We start from the raw sequence: 22,239 nt of genomic DNA, 5'->3' as shown, positions 1-22,239 counted from the left end.
TCTCCTCCCCCACCACTGCCCACAATGTTGCTGGGTATCAGTGACTGTTGTCATTTATTTTCATGCCACACGGCCCATCTGGATTATGCTGCTGAACTCAAGGGAGCAGACAGCCAGTGAGATCTGCCTCCCCATCTGGTGCAGTGCGTACGGAGCTGTGGTGCCTGCACACTGCTGCCCTGGCCAGTGGGTTGTGGGGCCTGGTCCAGCCCAATCTGGCCTGTTTTCGCTCATCTCTCAGCTAGATTTTCTCCATTGACTCATGGAGCATGGAAACAAGCCCCTCGGCCCAACTTGCCCAGGCCGACCAACATGCCCCATCTACAGAAAGACGGACTCAAAAAACAGACGTAACTCAGCGGGTCAGGCAGCACCTCTGGAGAAAAGGAATAGGTGATGTTTCGGGTCGAGATCCTTCTTCAGACTGAGAGTCAGGGACGAGGGAAATGAGCAATACGAAAAAGTACAAAGAAACAAATGAATGAAAGGTATGCAAAAGGACAAATCAAAACTAGTCCCACCTGCCTGCATTTGGCTCATATCCCTATAAACCAATGCGAGCCATATGCCTGTCCAAATGTTTCTTAAACGTTGCGATAATATCTGCCCCAGCCACCTCCTCCAGCAGCTCGTTCCATACACCCACCACCCTCAGATTCCTATTAAATCTTTCCCCTCCCTCACTTTAAACCTATGCCCTCTGGTTCTTTCAGTCCAATCATGACTTAGCCATTGGGCATGGCCAGAGATGTCACCTCTTGCCTGAAACGGAAGTTTACTCCACTTTGCTGGAGATATACTTTGCTTCCTAACATTCAGCAGATATGTTTAAAAATCTCACAGAGAGGAGCAAGACTACTAGGATTACAAATAGAAAGGAATCTTAACCTCTCCAATATTAAAACTAATCGGCTTAGTGCGAAGGGTTTAGAGGGATAGAACTTTTTAAGTAGTTCCAGAAGAGCTTTTTGACCCAGTGTGTTGATAATATCACTGTACTGGGCAAGTACTGGTAGCAATGTTACAAAATTTTGAGATTTTAAAAATCAAGTCTGTAATTTATCCCATCAGATAAAGCATAAAAAGAAGTTTAATTTGTCACCTAATTCACTTTCATATCTTCAGTATTAAAAACGTTATGGCCATTTTCACACTCGGAAATTAGCATCTTGTTCTCTATTGCTTTTCCATTGACTTAACACAAAAGATGTGATCGAGGACAGTCAAATGGCCATAACTTTCTTAAAAATTAAGAGAACTAAAAGAAATTTCAGTTATTATAGATTGAAGCATTCTGAAACAAATATGAAACAATCTTACTTGGATGACCTGAAATTAAAGCATATAATTAGTTAGTTACCTAATTGTAGCTAGTTACAAAATTCAATTACTAGATCTAAACATCTATCAATTTCTTAAGAATAGATAACATTTTTAAATAGCCTGTGTCCAAATAACATTCACATAATAATTCACAATATAACATAATTTTTAAATCTCATTGTCATGGATTTATAGGCCAAATGGAAGGAATTTAATGTTTAATACCTGTAAATTAATGGCCATTTAAATCAACTTGCCAGTGGGTTTTTCTGGAACGCGACCATTTGGAACGTTGCGGTTTGCAGTGATTTAGATCCCCATATCTGCATGCCGGTTGGTATGGGGACTAAATCACCGTTTCGCAACTTAAAATATGAACTAAAGGTATCTTAAGGACCACTTTTATACATTAAAAAAACCCCGCTTTCTTTTACCTGTCACCTACATGAAATCCGTCCCTGTTGTCGGCTTCAGAAGCTGATTGTAAAATCACTCCAGCGCTGAACGAGTCGGGCGATTTTAAAAAAAAAATAGACAGAACGCCCGTCGGAACAATTCTTCAACAAAATCTTGCACTCCAACCAAATATAATCCAGGACAAGGTAAGAAAAAAAACGCGTTTTAACCCCGCCCCCCACCCCCCCCCCCCCCTCAAAAGCGCCAAAATTGCGCACACGGCCAGTGGCAGAATTGCAGCGCCGCTGAAGGTAAATATTGTAACATACCTAGTACTTGGCAAGTGGAGGAAGTAGAAAGCTGAATTCAATACCATAAACCAAGAACTGGCAAAAGTAGGCTGAGAGCAACAACTTGCTGGTAATTCTGACAAGTGGGAATTACTAACAAATGAAATGATGAAGTTCAAACCCAAAGTGTTTCCGTAAAGGTGAAAGGTAAGGACAGTAAGTCCAAGGAACCCTGGATGCAAAGGGATATTGAGATATAGTTTATTTACCTAATGCATGATTGATGTTTTGAATGCTTATTTCCAGTGTCAATTATACCATACACAGCCACACCTCCAACAATGGGTTGGAAATTATTTCCATTTTGGGTGTCGTTTGCACCTATTAAGATACAATCATGTTTTGCCACAATGATCCAGAAATCCACACTGCCAAAGAAACTGTTCATCTAGAGCTGTTCATTTCAGCACCCATTGACTGAAAATGGATGTTCTCTGCAATGTTCCAAACCAGGGCATCGGAGATGTCCTCATTCTTTAGGGAACGGGGGAGGGGGGGTTCCCGTCTTCTATAGATGAGGTTCTCACCAGTGTCTCATCTATACTCCGTAACTCTGTTCTCACTTCCCATCCCCCCACTTGTAATAGGGCAGAGTCCCCCTTTTCCTCACCTTTCACCTTACCAACCGTCACATACAACAAATAATCCCCGACATTTTTGCCACCTCCAATGGGATCCCACCACTGACCACATCTTCCCATCTCCTCCCCTTTCGGCTTTCCGCAGACACCGCTCCCTCCGTAACTCCCTGGTCAATTCGTCCCTTCCCACCCAAACCGCCCCCCTCTCCTGGCACTTTCCCTTGCAACCGCAGGAAATGCTACACTTCGCGCTTTACCTCCCCTCTTGACTCCACCCAAGGACCCAAGCAGTCTTTCCAGGTGCGGCAGAGGTTCACCTGCAGCTACTCCAAACTCATCCATTGCATCTGCTGCTCTAGGTGTCAGCTGCTCTACATCGGTGAGACCAAGCGTAGGCTTGGCGATCACTTCGCCCAACTCCATCCGCTCGGTTCACAATAACCAACCTGATCTCCCGGTGGCTCAGCACTTCAACTTCCCCTCCCATTCCGAATCTGACCTTTCTGTCCTGGGCCTCCTCCATGGCCAGAATGAGGCCCACCTTAAATTGGAGGAGCAGCATCTCATATTTTGCTTGGGTAGTTTACACCCCAGCCGTATGAACATTGATTTCTCCAATTTTAGGTAGTCCCCGCTTTCTCCTTCTTTCCCCTCCCCTTCCCAGCTCTCCCACAGCCCACTGTCTCCGCCTCTTCCTTTCTTCTTCCCGCCCCCCCCACCCCCACATCAGTCTGAAGAAGGGTCTCGACCCGAAACGTCGCCTATTTCCTTCGCTCCGTAGATGCCGCCTCACCCGCTCAGTTTCTCCGCCATTTTTGTCTACTCTTTTCTGCAATGAAGTAAGACAGCCACCATTCCCTGATCATTTTGAGTCACTCGTGAAAGAAACAAACCACTGAGATCAGGAATGAGACTGAATTGCTTGAGTTATGAGGCTGTCATTGGCACTTTTGTACCTCCAATTGCCCCCTTTCCTCCTCGTTATCTTTCCACACACAAACATCAAATCCCTCCACCACCTCAACCTTGGCTCAGACCTCAGACTACCTGTGAACAACCAGACCTAGCCCCAAATGCCCAAACACGTGTGCTGGGCCCCAATACTCAAATCCCCTCACCATAAGCCCAATTTGGATATCCAACCATCAGTCCTCGTTTCCATTCTGAATCCCGATGTGCAGCCTCGAACCAGGGACTACAACGGAAGAGTGAAGGAAAACATGTCATAGACCTACTGATGCATGAAATAAGCACTTCATGGCCAAGTCACTATCACACTGCACTTCAAGTGCAGTGCATGCCTTTTAGACGACATGTCAATTTATGAATCACAAATTCTTCACCTTCTGAGATGATAACTCAGAATTAGTTTGTATCAATTAGAAACCACTTTGTAATCCTCAACCATTCTATGTAATTTTGGTACATTTTTCCAAAATCTGTCAGGAGGTCTAATCTCAGCCGTTTTACGTAAATGCTTTACATAGTCCACCTTCGAAAGTTACAGTGACATAGTGTCATAGTCATAGAGTGATTCAGTATGGAAACAGGCCCTTTGGCCCAACTTGCCCACACCGGCCAACATGTTCCATCTACACTAGTCCCATATGCGTGCGTTTGGCCCATATCCCTCTAAGCCTGTCCTTTCCAGGTACCTGTTTAATTGTTTCTCAAACGATGCAAAAGTCCTTGCCACAACTATCTCCTATGGCAGCTCGTTCCAAACATCCACCACGCTTTATGTGAAAAAGTTACCTCTCAGATCCCTATAAAATCTTTTTCCCCTTTATCTTAAACCTATGTCCTCTGGTTCTCGGTTCCCCTACTCTGTGCATCTACCTGATCAATTCCTCACATGATTATATGCACCTAGATAAGATATAAGTGCTGTATTCAGGAGGAATATTTGGACCTCATAACAGATGAATGGAAGTTTACTTTTCGTAGCTCTCCAAAAGGCAGGTTATTATGGGTTAGTCAGCACTGGCTACTTACATTTTGTTCCCACTATCAATTTGCGTCTCACAAAATAATTTTGAAAAATATCCATATGTTGTATATATATATGTATATGTATACTAGACTAAGTGGGACCCATTGGGTCCCAGCAGCACACGGGAGGGCTGGTCCCCCAATACAATATTCCACCTCTCCACCAATTCCAATATTGGTGGCCAGTAGGGGGGGGGGAGGGGCTTTCTGGAGCATTAGTACGGGTGTTGTGGGCTGAAGGGACTGGTTTCCAGAAGGCTAGTATGAACATTGTTTGCCGAATGGATTATTGGGCTGGCAGCTCAGTCACTCAAGCCTGTTGTACCGGCAGCTCACTTACTCACGGCTGTTCCTTGAAATTCCATTTCAAGCAGGGTGCAAGGCCACCAAATTCAAGTGGTTTCTTACCACTTCAAGCAGGGTGCAAGGCCACCAAATTCAAGTGCAGTTTCATTACCATTTCAAGCAGGGTGCAAGGACACTAAAGACAGCGAGTCGTGACCTCTCCTCCATCTTGCAGAGACTGAGCCCCGCCTATACTTCTGGGTTTTATAGTCCCTCCCCCCCCCTCCCACCAGTAGGGGCGTGGCGTTCCTGGTGTGATTGACAGAAGAGAGAATCTCAACATTTTTTAAACACTAATAAATCTTTTATTTTTCATCGATTGGAAAATTCCTCGGCACCTGATGAGCGGAGGGGGACTGAGTAAGATGGCCAAAAATCACAGCCGTATGTGGTAGCGTTTTTTCTAAAATCAATATATAGTGCATTAGACAATTAATTATATAGAAGGCAAGGCAACTTTAATTAGGCAAGACAACTTTAATTAGGCAAGGCAACTTTAATTAGGCAAGGCAACTTTAATTAGGCAAGGCAACTTTAATTAGGCAATACAACTTTAGCATTTCCAAACCAAAGGTGACACAGCTTTAGCATTTCCAAATCAAAGCTGGCACAGCTTTAGCATTTCCAAACCAAAGACAACACACCTTTAGCATTTCCAAACCAAAGGCAACACAGCTTTAGCATTTCCAAACTATATTTTCAAACCACATTAAGGGCACTGACAGGTCAGTAAAACCACTCACAGTTTAGTAGTTATTCACAGTGTTCAGTGTTATTCACAGCTCAGACTGAATACGTGACCCTCTCGCTCCCCCATCTTGCAGGGACTGACTGCGGCACTCAACACTTCCGGGTTTCATAGTCCCTCCGGAAGGGGCGTGGCCTTCAGGAGAGAGAATCTCAACATTTTTTAAACACTAATAACTCGTTTATTTTTCATAGATGGAAAAAATCATCTTGTCCTGTGCAGCGGAGGGGGACTCTGAATAAGATGGCCAAAAATCACGGCCGTAAGTAGCAGCGTTTTTTTTTTTAAATCAATATACAGAACAACAGGAAGTGGTCAAGATCAGACTTTTAGTAATATAGATATTGGAATGTGCTGCCCGTGAAGTGTTGGAACTCGACACAATAGCAACATTTAAGATACAGAGTTAGGTAATGGAGTAATATAGGCCACATGTATATTGTGTTCAGTTCTGGGCACGTTATAGCTGTTGTCAAGCCGGAAAGGGTACTGAGAAAATTTACAAGGATGCCAGGGCTAGAGGGGCTGATCTAGAGGGAGAGGTTGACTAGGTTGTGACACTATCCCTTGGAGCGCAGGAGGATGATAGGCGATCTTATTGAGATGTATAAAATCGTGATAGGAATAGATCGGGCAGATGCACAGAGTCTCTTGCCCAGAGTTGCCCAGGTGAATTGATGACCAGGGGACATAGGTTCAAGGTGAAGGGGAAAAGATTTAATAGAAATCTGAGGGGTAACCTTTTTACACAAAGGGTGTTGGGCATATGGAACAAGCTGCCAGAGGAGGTAGTTGAGGCAGGGACTACCTCAACATTTAAGAAACAGACAGGTACATGGATAGGACAGGTTTGGAGGAATATGGACCAAATGTTGGCTGGTGGACTAGTGTAGCTGGGACATGTTGGCTGGTGTGGGCAAGTTGGTGTTTCCACACTGTATCACTCTATCATTCTATGACGTGGACAGATGTACAGTTTAACTTGGCAGTGTGGTAGCGGTGTGGAATGAGCTTCCAGTGGAAGTGGTGGCGGCAGGTTCGTTGGTATCATTTAAAAATAAATTGGATAGGCATATGGATGAGAAGGGAATGGAGGGTTATGGTATGAGTGCAGGCAGGTGGGATTAAGGGAAAAAAGTTGTTCGGCACGGACTTGTAGGGCCGAGATGGCCTGTTTCCGTGCTGTAAGTGTTATATGGTTATATGGTTATATGGTGTGGTTGGTACAGACATCGAGGACCAAAGGACCTGTTCCTATGCTGCACTGTTCGATGTTTAAATAGCAATCTCTGGGATCTTGCTCTATGAAAACTTGATGGGCATAAACAAACTGTGATCATACTTTGCGAGCCACAGTTGGCAGCACAGCCCTTTGAAACATGCGGGAGTCAGGGAAGGCTCCATTTATTTTGTTTTATTTTTCAGGGCTCCATCTGTGCGGAGATATATTTCTCGACGAGATGAAAAACCACAATGTCAGTTTAGAACTAAGTAGAGAATATATAGGTTTCGCTGACTGACAGGACAGAAAACCCACTACAAAAATCATTTGATCTAAAACTGTCATACTGCATGGCTTTCATTTTAAATGCACTGAACAAAACTGCCTCACGTATTCAAGGTGAGGTTGAAAAATTATTCAATATTATTCAGGTCATCGTTGCAATTGAGTTAGCAATAATTTGCAAACGCACAGTCAGTTTGGAAGCTTTTCCGAGGTAGACAAACCTGGAGACACAAATAATTTTTTTAAATGAAATTGAGTAGTTTCAGGGCTTCATTATTGTTACAAATGCTCTTGGAAAAAAAACCCAGGGCTGGATGAGCAATCACTGTTGACATTAGAGAAAAGTAATGTCACAAATTCTATTATTGTATCATTCCTTTTGACTGAAATATTAACTTTTCTACATCTAATAAATGGTCCCTTGTGCATTCAAGCACAAATGCATCTGCTTGTCATTTGATACCATTATCTTGCTCAACTTAATGTTTGTTTTCATGGAACTTATTAACATTATCCAAAGAGTGTGTGAGTGTGTGTGTGTGTGTGTGTGTGTGTGTGTGTGTGTGTGTGTGTGTGTGTGTGTGTGTGTGTGTGTGTGTGCACGTGAGTGCGCGCGTGCGTATGCGCGTGTGTGTGTTCGTGTGTGTGTGTGTGCGTGTGTGTGTATATGTGTGTGTGTACATTTGCCTTGAAATTGAATATCCCCCTCTTTTGGCGGGCTTTGCTGTAGCTGTTTTTACTTAAGTGGCTGTCCCACTGCGGCAACAAACCTCAAGCTGGATCGACTGTCCGCGTTGAAACCGCGAGCTGGATTGACCAACCGCACACGCACGCGCGCACACACACACACACACACACACACACACACACACACACACACACACACACACACACACACACACACACACACACACACACACACACACACACACACACACACACATCGCAAAGGCGGGGGCCAGGAAAAGCGGGGGAGCTCTGTCTGAAATTCACACCCGCGATGAAGAGGAAGGTAAAAGACGGCTGCACAGTGTACGGTAAGTCCTTTAGAGAGCGCGGGGGGGGGGGGGGGGAAGACAAGGGGGGCGGGGGGGGGGGGGGGAGAAGGAGAGAGAAGGGGAGAGAAGGGGAGAGAAAGGGGGGGAGAAGGAGTGGAGACACTTTTAAGATGTATAATAAAGTTTAGCAGGCATTTTACCTACCGGTCGGTTTTCCTTGGTCCTGAAAACTCCAATGAGCCAATCAAAATGCCCGGTCAGTGAAGGAGATTGCCTACGGCTGCCCTCGACTGCCTGTAACTAAATAGCGCCCCCACTCCACTGCCCTACGAGTTAAAAAGAACCATGCCGACCAAATTTTACTTGCTGAAAATGTTTCAACTTGCTGAAAAAATGTCCGCGACCTAGCTGAGGCCTCAGTATGCGGGAACTTCCCTCGTGGGTGAAGGAGAGTTCCAGTGACCTCATAGCACCTCCTAGGACCACGTGTTGACCATGCTGCGAGTTTGAGTCGAGGGCAAACTCTTCTGAACTCGCGGATTAGGTCGCCGCAGTGGGACAGCCCCAACAGTATTATGTTTCAAAATCGGCAGCTAACAAGCCATTTGGCTGCAGCTAGTGTATGCTGGCATTTAGGCTGGCTCCCTTTATCCATTTACCCATCCATCTACCCTATCCCTGCCCCTCAGTTTCTTAGATACCTCCATAGAGTTTCCCCTCAGCCTACTCTTTATAAGAGCAGTTGAACCAGTCCCTCATAACAACACAAATCCATCCCTTTCAGCTGTGATTGAATCTGACTCCACCATTTCTCACGTGGTCCTTTTCTGATTTCAATTGTCCATTGAGCAGAAATTCTATTCCTCTCATCCATTTTGGTTCTTTTACCAAATAGCTGCATTCTAGTTATTGAAGTTTTTCACTTTTCCACCAGTTTCTCTGTATCTACTTTCTCCACAAGCCAACAATTCTAAATATCTCAAATCAATCTCTTTGCCACATTCCCGTTTCCAGCGCGCAACCCCAACTTATCCACTTCACTAATTCCTTCCTGGAATCACTTTGGTAAAAATGTTCTAAATTATTTCCAAAGGCTTCACTTTGTTTAAACAATTTGTTTATAATTACAGAAGAATAGAGATGTGTTTGCACTATTGTGACTCTTCTACAATCCCCAATTAACGGGAAAGATCGTACAGTTATGGAGTCACGGAAAGATACAACATGGAAACAAGGGAATAGCCACAGTTTTAGAGTCTCCCAGGGTGGAGTGGACGAAAACTGGAAGGCATAGGTTTAAGATGAAAGGGGAGATGGTTAAAAAAGAACCTGAGCAGCAACATTTTCACACATAACATGGTACGCGTTCGGGACAAAGTGTTAGTGGTGGATACAATTACGACTCTTGTACAGTTACATGGATGGGAAAGGTTTGGAGGGACATTGGCCAGGCATAGGCAATTTGGAGTAGCAGGGTTAGTCAACTTGGTTGGCTTGGATTAATGGGGGCCAAAGGACTTGTTTCAATGCTATAGGAATGCTATGTACCTGAGGTTCCTTTTCACAAACTATCTAGTTTAGCTCACAATTTATGCTTGGGATCTGTCCCACACAATACTGAGTAAAGTCTAGTTAGAATATCTGAGTTCTTCCTTGTTTGAGATACAAAGCTTTTGAAAACACTTGCAGATATTAGTCTGATGGAAGAAAACTTCAATCGATTCACCACAGTCAACTTCATTTTTAGTCACTCAATTCCACAAGGCTAGTTTAGCAGTGCAGTGGTCTCATTCACTTTATTTTTAAACATACACACAAGCATCAAACAATGTTATAAAATTTGGTGGAGGGGGAGCATAGTCTGCTTGATCTGAACTGTAACCATAGGGTTATATATATAATATATATATTCAATTTTTTATAACACTATGGTTACAGATGAGGTTAACTATAGGATCCAGAATACATTTGGCGAGCTTTTTACACCATATTTACATTTGACCTAGTGCTAATGCTCATTCCTCATTTGTTTAGGTTCAATTCCTTAGTGGATTTGTGATTCTAATTTCAGGGCTATCAATTTGTCAATTCTGCAACAAATTCTTGTAATTGAAGTGTCACGGGCATCTCACACTTTTCAATTCCTCACACTTTTCAATTCCTGGACAAGAAATTATTTTCTTAAAATTTTCTGAAGAAGGGTCTCGACCTGAAACGTTACTCATTCCTTCTCTCTGGATATGCTGCCTGTCCCGCTAAGTTACTCCAGCATTTTGTGTCTATCTTCGATTTAAACCAGCATCTGCGGTTCCCCAACTATTGGACCCTATTTGAAACACACTGTAATTACATGAAAGTGGAATTATTTTATGTCCGGCACCTGTTATCTCCATCAGCCATCCATAAGAGCAAGTAGAAACAAGGAAATGCAGACGCTGGTTTTACACGAAGATAGACGCAAGGTGCTGGAGTATATCAGTGGGTCAGGCAGTATCTTCGGTTTCCTCCCACACTCCAAAGATGTACAGGAATGTAGGTTAATTGGCTTGGTATAAGTGTAAATTGGCCTTAGTGTGTGTAAGATGGTGCTAGTGTGTGGGGATCGCTGGTCGGTGCAGATGTGGTGGGCGGAAGGGCCTGTTTCCGCGCTGTATCTCTAAAACTAAACTAAACTGCTGATGCTAGCAGAATATCTGGCCACATTGTGTACATGGCTAGTCCAGTTTCTGATCAATGGTAAGCTCCCGGACATTGATAGTGTGATATTCAGTATTGGTGATGCCATTGAATGTCGGGGGGGGGGGGGTGATAACTTGATATTCTCTTATTGAAAATCTTCATTGTCTGCCACCTGTGTAGCATGAACGTTACTTGCCATTTAACATAGAAACATAGAAACATTGAAAATAGGTGCAGGAGTAGGCCATTCGGCCCTTCAAGCCTGCACCGCCATTCAATATGATCATGGCTGATCATCCAACTCAGTATCCCATACATGCCCTCTCTCCATGCCCCCTGATCCCTTTAGCCACAAGGGCCACATCTAACTCCCTCTTAAATATAGCCAATGAACTGGCCTCAACTACCTTCTGTGGCAGAGAATTCCACAGATTCACCACTCTCTGTGTAAAAAATGATTTTCTCATCTCGGTCCTAAAAGCCTTGTCCTTAAACTGTGACCCCTTGTTCTGGACTTCCCCAACATCGGGAATAATCTTCCTGCATCTAGCCTGTCCAACCCCTTAAGAATGTTGTAAGTTTCTATAAGATCCCCCCTCAATCTTCTAAATTCTAGCGAGTCTGACACCACGGTATCCAGCACCATTCAACACGATTCCCCACATAAGTTGTGGCGAGTACATTTACAAGCTGAAGCCTGGATATTGTCCAGGTCTTGCTGCATTTGGATGTGGGCTGATAGGCATAAATAGGGTAGACAGACAGAACCATTTTCGCAGGATGGAAACATCATATACAGATGTAGATTTAAAGTGCGAGAAGCAAAATTTACTTGAGATGCGCGAGGCCGTTTTTTTTTTATACAGACGGTGGTGAGTGCCTGGAACACGCTGCCAGAGGTGGTGGCGGAGGCAGATACGATATTGACATTTGAGAGACTTTTTAGGCGCATGGACATGCAATGAATGGAGGGATATGGATTATGTACATGCAGATAAAAGTTGGTCTTAGCACCATGTTCAACACAGACATTATGGGCAGAAGGGTCTGTTCCTGTGCTGTAACTGGTTTATGACTGCTTCCTTATGTGGGGAATCGTGTTTGAATGGTGCTGGATACCTTGGTGTCATCAGCAAACACCTCTACTTCTGACGTGGCAATCGAAGGAAGATCATAAACGAATCAGCTGAGGATGGATGGGTCTGGGACCCTATCTGATCAACTCCCGCAGCAAAGGCCTTGTGGCTGAGATGATTGACCAGACAACCAAAAGAACCATCTTCCTTTGAGCTGTGTGTGATTCCAAGCAGCAGAGGATGATTCCCCTGATTCCCGCTCACTACACTTTAGCCAGGGCTCTTGAAGTCATACTTGATCAAATGTCGCCTTGATGTCAAGGGGAGTTTCAATCACATACACAGTGATCCATCCTCATCGTCTGAAGAAGGGTCTCGACCCGAAATATCACCTAATCCTTTTCTCCAGAGATGCTGTCTGACCCGCTGAGTTACTCCAGCATTTTGTGTCTATCTTCGACCTGGTTACCTGACACATTCACCATCACCCATACTATGAACACAAACAACAAGAATTGTGCTGTCTGGCTCCTCCATCAATTGTCCCAGCTGTGGTTCATAAGCAGATTATTTTTTTCCCCCCATTAACTTTCATTTCAAATCTATTTCTATATTTGTCACACTTATTACCAAAAGCAAGGCATGTTTACCGGCCGTGGAATACAAATTTCTTCCCATAGGTACAATGCTGTCAGGTCCTTGGGGGTTTCTTCAGCTTTGCCTTGAAGGATTTTTCCTGTTACCCCAGGAGATTTCCTTGGCTAATGCACTGCACTCACATTCTGTCCTGTTACTTTCGGCTAACACCTCTGTGCTTTCTGCCGCATGACAAATCTCATCTGTTTTCTCCAGGGGCAGCTTAGTTTTTTGGAAGCAGTCATTCTCACGCCCTTGGGACTTCATGCCAAATACAAGTCTGTCTCTGAGTATTACTTCCGGCATAATTACACAAAACGCAAATCAAAACGCAAAACGCTGCCCTTGATCAGCACCTTGCCTCATCCTGTTACATTTATACCTCCTAACTGATTGACTTCACACAGTTGGCCGTATTTAGAAAATTGTACAACACGTGCATTACCTTGAATTCAGTCCCCACTTTCACCCAATCTGTTGAAGTGGAATAAATGTCATGCAAAACCTGGATTGATTTCTCTGGAATGTCGGGGAGGTTGAAGGGATACCCGATGGAAGTACAGACATTCCCTGTTACATACCGTGGTCAGGGCCATAAGGTTCCTGTTAAGGGGCTGTCCCACTTGGGCGACCTAATCCGCGAGTTCTGGCGAGTTTGCCCTTGACTCATACTCGCAGCATGGTCGACACAAGGTCGTAGGAGGTCTTCGTAACTCTCCTTCATGCTCGAGAGTGGTCTACGCGTACTCGAGGCCTCAGCTTCTCCCCACTGCAACAATGCATGCCTTGTTTTCTAACTTTCACGTTCTGTGATTGAAATGTTGACTATTTCTCTCTACAGCCTGACTGCAGAGTGCTTCTAGTATTTTCTGCCTTTGTTTGGAATATACCGCACTCTTTTATCAGTTCGAGAGACAGCAGTGGTGATGGAGCACTTCCTGAACCCACTGCACACATAGATAATTTAATTTAGTTTGTGTTTAGTTTAGTTTAGAGATACAGCGTGGAAACAGGCCCGAGTCTGTGCCAATCAACGATCCCCGCATATTAACGCTATCCTACACACACACTAGGGACAAATTACATTTAAACCAAGCCAATTAACCTACAAACCTGTACGTCTTTGAAGTGTGGGAGGAAACTGAAGATCTCAGGGAAAACCCACGCAGGTGATGGGGAGAGCGTACAAATTCCGTACAGATAAGCACGCGTAGTCAGGATCGAACCCGCATCTCTGGCTCTGATAGGCAGCAACTCTATCACTGCGCCACCAGTTGTGGTAGAGAACTTCCTGAAGCCACCACACACACAGATAACTTCTTGAGTAACTTTCAAATCACATGTCCAACTCCAAGATATTCACCAGGACACTGCAGGAAGCTGCTTTAAACAGGATGTTCACTTGCTGTCACCAGGTATTGATTTCCCTTTAATTATAAGCCTAGTTGAGATTTGGTACAAAAGATAATTTGACATTTAGCTGAATTAAAATAATGTAACTGCATTAAACTGAGGTGACAAGTCGTCACATACAGAAACACTCAGGAACACTCTGGACTAGCATAAACCTATTTAAATGATCTTACTAACCATTAGACACATTCACTAGGTCAGGCCAGAGAGTCTACAGTCTGTGACCTGCTGTACTACGATGCAAGTACCGAAATCTGCTCATTCCCATTTGTAACAAAAGGTCTTCCGCCTGAAATGTTATCTCTGTTTCACTTCTCACAGCTGCCCGACTTGCATTTAATATAAACCTGAGGGGCAATTACTTACTCTGAGAATGGTGGGTATATGGAACGAGCTGCCAGAAGAGATAGTTGAGGCAGGTACTATAACAGCATTTATAAGACACTTGGACAGGTACACGGAGAGGAATAATTCAGTGGGATGTGGGCTAAAGGTGGGCAAATTTGACTAGCTTAGATGGGGCATGACGTTCGGCATAGATGATGACTCTATCTGGAGCACATCAATACTGTTTTCAATGAGCCGACTCCTGCCTTTTAGAGGAAGCTGCGCTGGTTCCCCACTGGGACAGAGAGCACGTCAGCTATAAAGTAACGGATAAAGTAAGTCGTGAGTAAGTAAGTGATAACATTCGACCTGCTTGACCACCATGACTGGAGGCTGTCAGAGAGGGAATTGCAGTATGTTTCTTCTTATTGGGTCTGGGTTATTTTTGTTTCATCGCCTCTTGTGGAGATGACATTGAAAGATATGGGGATCTGGGGGGGGGGGGGGGGGGGGAGGGCTGGGTCACTGGGAAGGTTGAAGTTGTTTATCAGAATGCTCTACCCATGATCTTGAGGATCGATCTCAATAGACTGCTCAGTATTAAATCTCTGCCAGTAACTAGATCAAAGGATATTTAGAAACTAGCGTCATGGCAACATTCATAGACTTTAACCATAAATGCTTCAACTAGTTTAACGCAAAGTAATTGCTCTAACAGTCTTCCTTTCATTTGAACCCTGTCACTGAATTTCATCAAGTCATAAACATGCCTATAATTACAAAGTCAAAATGTGGACAGGTTAAAACTCAAGATATGGGCTTCAGACCGGGCTAACGGGGGCCATGAAATATCATTGGCAAGTTGAATTAAGAAAAAGTATATGTACGTTAAAAAATAAGAGGGTGACCAGGGAGAAAGCAGGACTGCTCAGTTAAAGAAAGAAATCTATGTTTGGAATCGGAGGATGGAGGTAAGGTACTAAATGAGTACTTTGCATCTATATCCACTGAGGAGAAGGACTGGGATGACAGCAAGATCAGTGTGGAAAGTACAAATATACCAGGACAGTTTGAGATTGAGAAGGAAGTGGTGCTGAGACTCTTGAATAACATTGAGATGGATACGTCTCCCGGTCCAGTTGGGATCTATCCCAGGTTATTGAGCGAGGCAAGAGGGATCATGTGATAGGAGCAGAATTAGACCATTCAGCCCATCAAGTCTACTCCGTCATTCAATCATGCCTGATTATCTCTCCCTTCCAACCCCATTCTCCTGCCTTCACCCCATAACCCCTGACACTCGTCAGAGTGAGGAGACTGTGGGGGCCTTGATGAGGATCTTTGTTTCTCCTCTAGCCACAGGTGAGGTCCCAGAGGACTGGGGAGTGGCCAATGAGTGGCCAGGTGAGGTCCCAGAGGACTGGAGCATGGCCAATGAGTGGCCAGGTGAGGTCCCAGAGGACTGGAGCGTGGCCAATGAGTGGCCAGGTGATGTCCCAGAGGACTGGGGAGTGGCCAAATGTAACAAATTAATTATTGACCATTGACCCCACTATTGTTTGTAGGAAAAACTCCAAATAATTGACTATACATGAAAATAGAGTCAAGGTCATAGAGCCATACAGCATGGAAACAGGCCCTTCAGCCCACCTTGCCCATGCTGAACAAGAAGCCCTATCTATGCTAGTGTCTGTGTTTGGCCCATATTCCTCTAAACCTTTTCTATCCACGTAGCTGTGTTCTTATCGAGTCCACATACAAGATTAGAAGTTGCTCAGCCAGAGCTGAACACACTTCTCAGCATCTGCATACAATGTTGTCTGTCTTGCGCATCTTGTACATCTTGTGCATGGTGGTGGAAAGATTGGTGAAAACCGGGTCGCGACGTGAACGCTCTTTCTTTGACCCCCACGTAGCTGTAAAAATGCCTTTTAAATGTTGTTACAGCACCTGCCTCAGCTACATCCTGTGGCAGCTCCACCCTCTGTGTGAAAACGTTGCCACTCAGATTCCTATTAAATCCTTTCCCTCTCCCCTGCAGTGAATAGTTTACAAGTAATTCAATGCAGAGAATTCAGAGTGCATGTACCTCACGGAACAGCTCAGCAGAAAAAGGGAGTTCTGTTCTATCCTATCTCCTGCTACAATTACTGACCTCAGCTAGAGGCATGGCGTCTAGAGGCATGACTTGTACAACCAGATAGATTTCACTGATGATCGCCGATTGTTGTCTTTGACTAAATTTGCGTGGCCAATGCTGGGATCTAGAACGATGTCACGTATGACTTTTGTCTGATGGTCGATCAGCACTCATTGTCTTTGCTCCTACCTACGTGAAGGTTAGATTGATTGATACTGTGACATGCAACAGTGAAACTCTTTGTTTTGCGTACCATACACAAGGTATGCAAAGAGTCACCACGTATATTGCGCCGACAAAGTCACAAAGTCTTCAATGTAGTACCCATGGTCCATTTTTGTTTTTGGCGGCCCCCCCAATGCCAGGTCCCTCTTCATTCTCAGCAGCGACTCCTCGACCAACCTCCTGCATCTACCAGGGGGCCCGTCCAACCTCCAGCACCCACCCTAGGTTCAACATTCAACATTCAATCAGGGTTTGAGATCTAACCTGACGCTCCGGAATTAATGGGAGTATTTCAAAGGCACCTTTCTCTCTCCAGAGAGGAGAGGAAGAAATTAGGAAAGACTTATTGTAAGGCGACTTAATCTTAGTTGCTTCTTTTGAACATGTTCAGATACTACACATTTTAAACATGTATTCCATACCTGAGGACACATGGCTTCAATGTGGTGCCCTGCCAGTTGAATAATATTGATTCCTTCTTTGTTGGTTGACATTGAACAAGCAAGATTGGCCACCTGCAAAACAAAAAGAGGGAAATCAGCCCAACCATACCAACAACGTAGCTGCTAAAGATGGATACAAAATGCTGGAGTAACTCAGCGGGGCAGGCAGCATCTCTGGAGTGAGGGAATGGGTGATGTTTCGGGTCGAGACACTTCTTCGGACTAGGAGACAGGGGAGGGGGAGATACAGAGATAAGGAAGTATTAGGTGTGAGAACGAGACATCAAAGGGGTGGAGATCAAGACCTGCGGCCTACACCAGCCTGAAGCCGCGGTCTCTGGTTAGGAAGAGCCGATCCTGGACTCACCTTGACTTTGACTTTGTCCCTTACCATCTGGACGCCCGCAGCAACGGCTGTGGAGGGTGGTGGTCCCGACCACGGGGGAAAATGGAGGAGGACTGGCCAAGCTCTGTGCCTTCCACCACAGTGATGAATGCTGTGGTGGATGTTTGTGTAAAAATTTTATTGTGGTTGTGTTCTTTATTATTGTACCGCTGCTGGCAACCCAAATTCCACCGACCTTGGTTGTGTGGCAATTAAATTATATCAATTATATCAATCAATCATTGTTCACAAGGAGGAGGTAACAACAAAGCAAACAGAGATAAAATGTAATTAGGGACATGCAGACTGGTCGGAGAACTGGGAAGGGGGAGGGATGGAGAGTGAGGGAAAGCAAGAGTTACTTGAAATTAGAGATGTCAATATTCATACCACTTTGTTGTTACCATCTCCTAGCTAACAAGAAGGGACTCCCATTCCTTCTCTCGAGAGATGCTGCCTGTCCGGCTGAGGTACTCCAACATTTTGTGTCTACCTTAGGTTTAAACCAGCATCTGCAGTTCCTTCCTATATATTAGCTGCTAAAATAAGTATTTAACTTATTACATATTTTAAGGGTACAATTAATTAGAAATCTATTCAAATAGTAACTATGTGTTAATTAATCTATGCTGGGCTTGCTAAATCATAGTACGACTTTCATATGACATAATATTTACATTCAGATTCATCCAAACGAGCCTCAGGGTGACTGGGCCATTTTTAGTCTAATCTGACTAAACTAATAAGTAAGACACACGCATTGTCTTTGCATCCTTTGGTAACCTTGAAGAGAGAGAGAGTTGTTTACATGCCTAGCTGAAGAGACAAGGTTACCGTGTCTAACCTTCCTGATGGCAATATTTTCCGCATGTCACCATTGTGGGTTAAAATTTCTTGACAGGTGAATCATCTCCCTATCCAATATAAACACGGATCTCTTCAGTTTAGTTTATTTTAGTTTAGAGATACAGTGTAGAAACAGGCCATTTGGCCCACCGAGTCCACCATTAACACTTTGAGTGGAGCGGGTAGCGTTGTTGTAAGCGCTGTAAGGCAGCAACTATACCGCTGCGCCACTGTGCCGCCCTTAATTGACACCAACACAGGAGCAACCAACCCCTTGAATGCTGGGAGATAAGAAACAAAATTGTCTTCTGAAAATAAAGCCACTTTGAAATTCTATGTGGATCAGGACTTAAAGATTGAGTCGGTGCAACCACAAGTTTAGTGTTCAGAAATATGAGTCCAAACCCTTCCTTTAGACGTTGGACTTTAGAGATTCTTCGCGGAAACAGGCCCTTCAGCCACCGAGTCTGCGCTGACCAGCGATCACTCCTGAAACTAGTACTATCCTACTACTAGGGACAATTTACAATTTCTTAGCCAAATAACCTACAGTCCTGTACATCTTTAAAATGCGGGAGGAAACCGAAGCACCTGGGGAAAACCCACTTGGTCACAGGGAGAATGTACAAACTGCGAACAGACATCAACCATAATCAGGATTGAACCCGGGTCTCTGACGCAGTAAGGCAGCTACTCTACCACTGTGCCACTGTGCCCCCCCCCCCCCTGGAAACCGCATTCACTCTTCATTCTCGCACTCTTTCTTATTCCCACTCTTTCCTCTGACAATTCATATATCTTTCCTGCTGCAAACATCCCAAACCCAAGAGATCAAGGTGTGGTGATGGTACCATTGCCGGTAATTTAGAGGATAGGAATTCAAATCACACCGCAGTAGCTTGAGAATTTAAATTAAATGTTATCAAACATCTGCAGATAAAATGCTGTTGTCAATAAAAGTGACTATGATGCCTTCACAAACCCAACAATAACATTCAGGGAAGAAATTCTCCTGACCTTGGTGTGACATCAGCAACACGCTACTGCAGTTTACATCTAACTGTGCTCTCATAGTCCACTTGGGTAGCTTACAACCTAATGAGATGAACTTTGAATCCTCCCATTTTAGTTAACTACCAACAAACACAGCCCCCCCCCCCCCCCCCCCCCCCCCATTGCCCCCCTCCCTCTCTTCACTATCCCCCTCCTGGATCTGCACCCATTTCTTTCTCCATTCTGCCCACCTTGCCCTTACCCCAATCGCCTTCCAGCTATATCCCTTCCTCTAACTTCACATTGCGTCTAAACCAGCATCTGCAGTTCCTCCCTTCACGTTTTATGTGTCTTTTCTCCTTATCTCGCAGCCTTTTATCTTTCTCTCTCTGCTTGGCCCCGATTCCACGCCTTTTGAATGTTATCGTTGGTATAATAAGGTGAGCATTTAGTCCCGATATCTGGTTAATAGTGGGTCGTGTACTCTGTGTGATGCTGCTGCTCCCGTGGTGCTGGCACATGGGGAACCCTGAGATTTTGATCAGTCGTGCTGAGAGTTCTTTATTTCCTGCCGTGCCAGCATACGAGTGAGAGGTAAACCTGGAGGTTGGAGCTGTTCCCATGTACCAGTTTACCTTACCCTGGACAGTGCAGGTGAGAGATACAGGAGGTGGCGACTGTTGCAATACATATCATAGGTGGCATGCACTGCGGCCAGGGCACATCTTTTGGTGCAGACAATAAATGATTGGGGACTGGTGAGGGTGGAAATTAAATAGACCACCATGTCGCTCTGGAAGCATTGTGAGGCAGCAGCTCTAGCAGCTGTGCCACTTTGCCTCCAATAGAGCCAAGCTTATCTCCAATCCCTGTACTTTAATTCAACACATATTGAAGTCTCCAACAACAGATGGAAAGAACATAAAAAATGAATCAAGCTTGTTGAACTATCTGCTTAATGGAGCAGAGAAAAAAATAAACAGTGCCTTTGGATGGGAGATGAGAGTGCTAAAGTCTGTTTCCTGCAAATGGTCTGGTGGATTATGCTGTCGTTTCCTGCTGTAGTAACAGAGTGAACACCACCTGATGGAAACATAATAGTAAGATTAAACGAGAACTTACCAGTTTGAAGTTTGATCTTGATTTTATGAGGAGTTACGATGAGCGATTACGTGAAGAAGGGCCGTCCGTCTGCGTGCGCGTCAATCTTCAAAGCAGCGGTGTTAAATCACAGATAAAAAGAAGACCTGAGAATAGTAAGATTGAAGAAACTAGAACTTCCATGTGACCTTGATAGTATGAGGGTGGGAGCGGTGGGCACGTAATCGCTCATCGTAACTCCTCATAAAATCAAGATCAAACTTCAAACTGGTAAGTTCTCGTTTAATCTTACTATTTTACTTCGGAGTCACGTGAGTGACTACGTGAAGATTTCAAAGCTCTGTGATTTTACGCCGGTTACGAATCCAGGCGTCACACACTGAATGGATTGACCATGGATGCGTGTAATCATTAAAGCATTCAGACATTACGTAGTTAAGTAAGGACACTGATGCTTTAAATGAAAGAAAAGTTTTTAAAAACTAGTTTCCCCTCCCAACCTTGGGGGTAAACTAAGGGACAGAACTTAAAAAGGGACGTGCAAACACCCCCAGTCCGGTAATAGGTTTGTTATAAAACCGGTGGACCGTTATTTCATTCGTCCATCCTGCAGCCACTAGGATGTTGTCAAGAGGCACGTCCATTGCTCTTGCTGCCGACGTAGATGCAGCCCTGGTGGAGTGAGATTTAACCATACGAACGTTCACTCTGTTACCGCCATTACCCCCTTTGACCATCTGAAGATGGTCTGTGTTGACACCTTCTGGTCTGTTCTGAGCCTCTGTGGTCCTCCGTAACTCTCAGATAGTGGTGTTAGTATGTTACCACACACACAACCGTAGGTCCTCTGGATATGCCAAGAACTGGATCTCCATCCCTGGCATTCCTGGCCTGCTATGTTTATATCAGGTTCCTGATTACGAATGTTATGTTGTTCATATTGGTGGTCATGTGGTCCAACCGTAGCTTTTGCAGTGTCTGGACTCTTTGTCAGCATACCACCTTCAGGGTTAGTTATAGGCGGTCCGCACTGTCAAAGTAGGGTTAGTACCACGCTCACATCCCATGTGTCCGTGTACCTTGGTGTTAGAGGTATTAGATTGTAAATTCTCTTCATGAATTTTGTTGTAAAGGGGTGCGTTCCTATCGACCCGTGCCCTGCTTGCAGCATCAGATAGGAGGAAAGTGCGCCTCTGGCACTATTGATTGCACTATAACTTTGTTTATAGTTATAGTACAGAGTTGATAGGAAACTCCAAGACATCTGTTATCCGAACTGTGTTGTATTTGTTCGGACAGTCCTATGCCTTGAAATGGCCTCCTCAGAATCTGCAGACCAACAAGTTTATACGTTCGTGTAGTGGATGATTACTCCCTGTAACTGGGTTCACTAGGAGGTCCCTGCTCTTGGGTACAGCCATAACTGGCTGGACTATAGTTCCCAAAATTTTTGGGGACCAGGCTTGAGTAGGCCAATCTGGCACTACCAATATGCCTGTGGCTTAGTCTTGCTTGATTTTGGTCAAGCATCGGTTTGTGAGACAAATTTGCGGAAAGCATGCATAAACAATCCTCCCCAATTGAGGGAGAAAGCATCCACTGCCTTTGTTCCTGGATCCTGCTTGCAGGACACATATCTGGGTAACTGATGGTTTAGTCTAGATGCAAACAGATCAAAATCTGGTATGCCAAATCGTGTAGTTATTTCGTTAAATACTGCCTGATTCAACATCCA

General features: G+C 44.5%; 1 protein-coding gene across 1 annotated transcript in view; it reads right to left on the bottom strand.

The window, feature by feature from the left end:
- ctnna3 (catenin alpha 3) overlaps positions 1-22,239 on the bottom strand; it is a 1,079,953-nt gene that overhangs the window by 358,704 nt on the left and 699,010 nt on the right. The window contains exon 10 of the mRNA XM_033034268.1: positions 17,159-17,251. Within this exon, the coding sequence (XP_032890159.1) occupies positions 17,159-17,251 (93 nt within the window). The remainder of the gene's footprint in view (positions 1-17,158; positions 17,252-22,239) is intronic.

Source organism: Amblyraja radiata, chromosome 15 (genome assembly GCF_010909765.2).
Source record: "Amblyraja radiata isolate CabotCenter1 chromosome 15, sAmbRad1.1.pri, whole genome shotgun sequence".
In the NCBI taxonomy this organism is placed as follows: domain Eukaryota; kingdom Metazoa; phylum Chordata; class Chondrichthyes; order Rajiformes; family Rajidae; genus Amblyraja; species Amblyraja radiata.
This window is presented reverse-complemented; position numbering and strand designations above follow the sequence as displayed.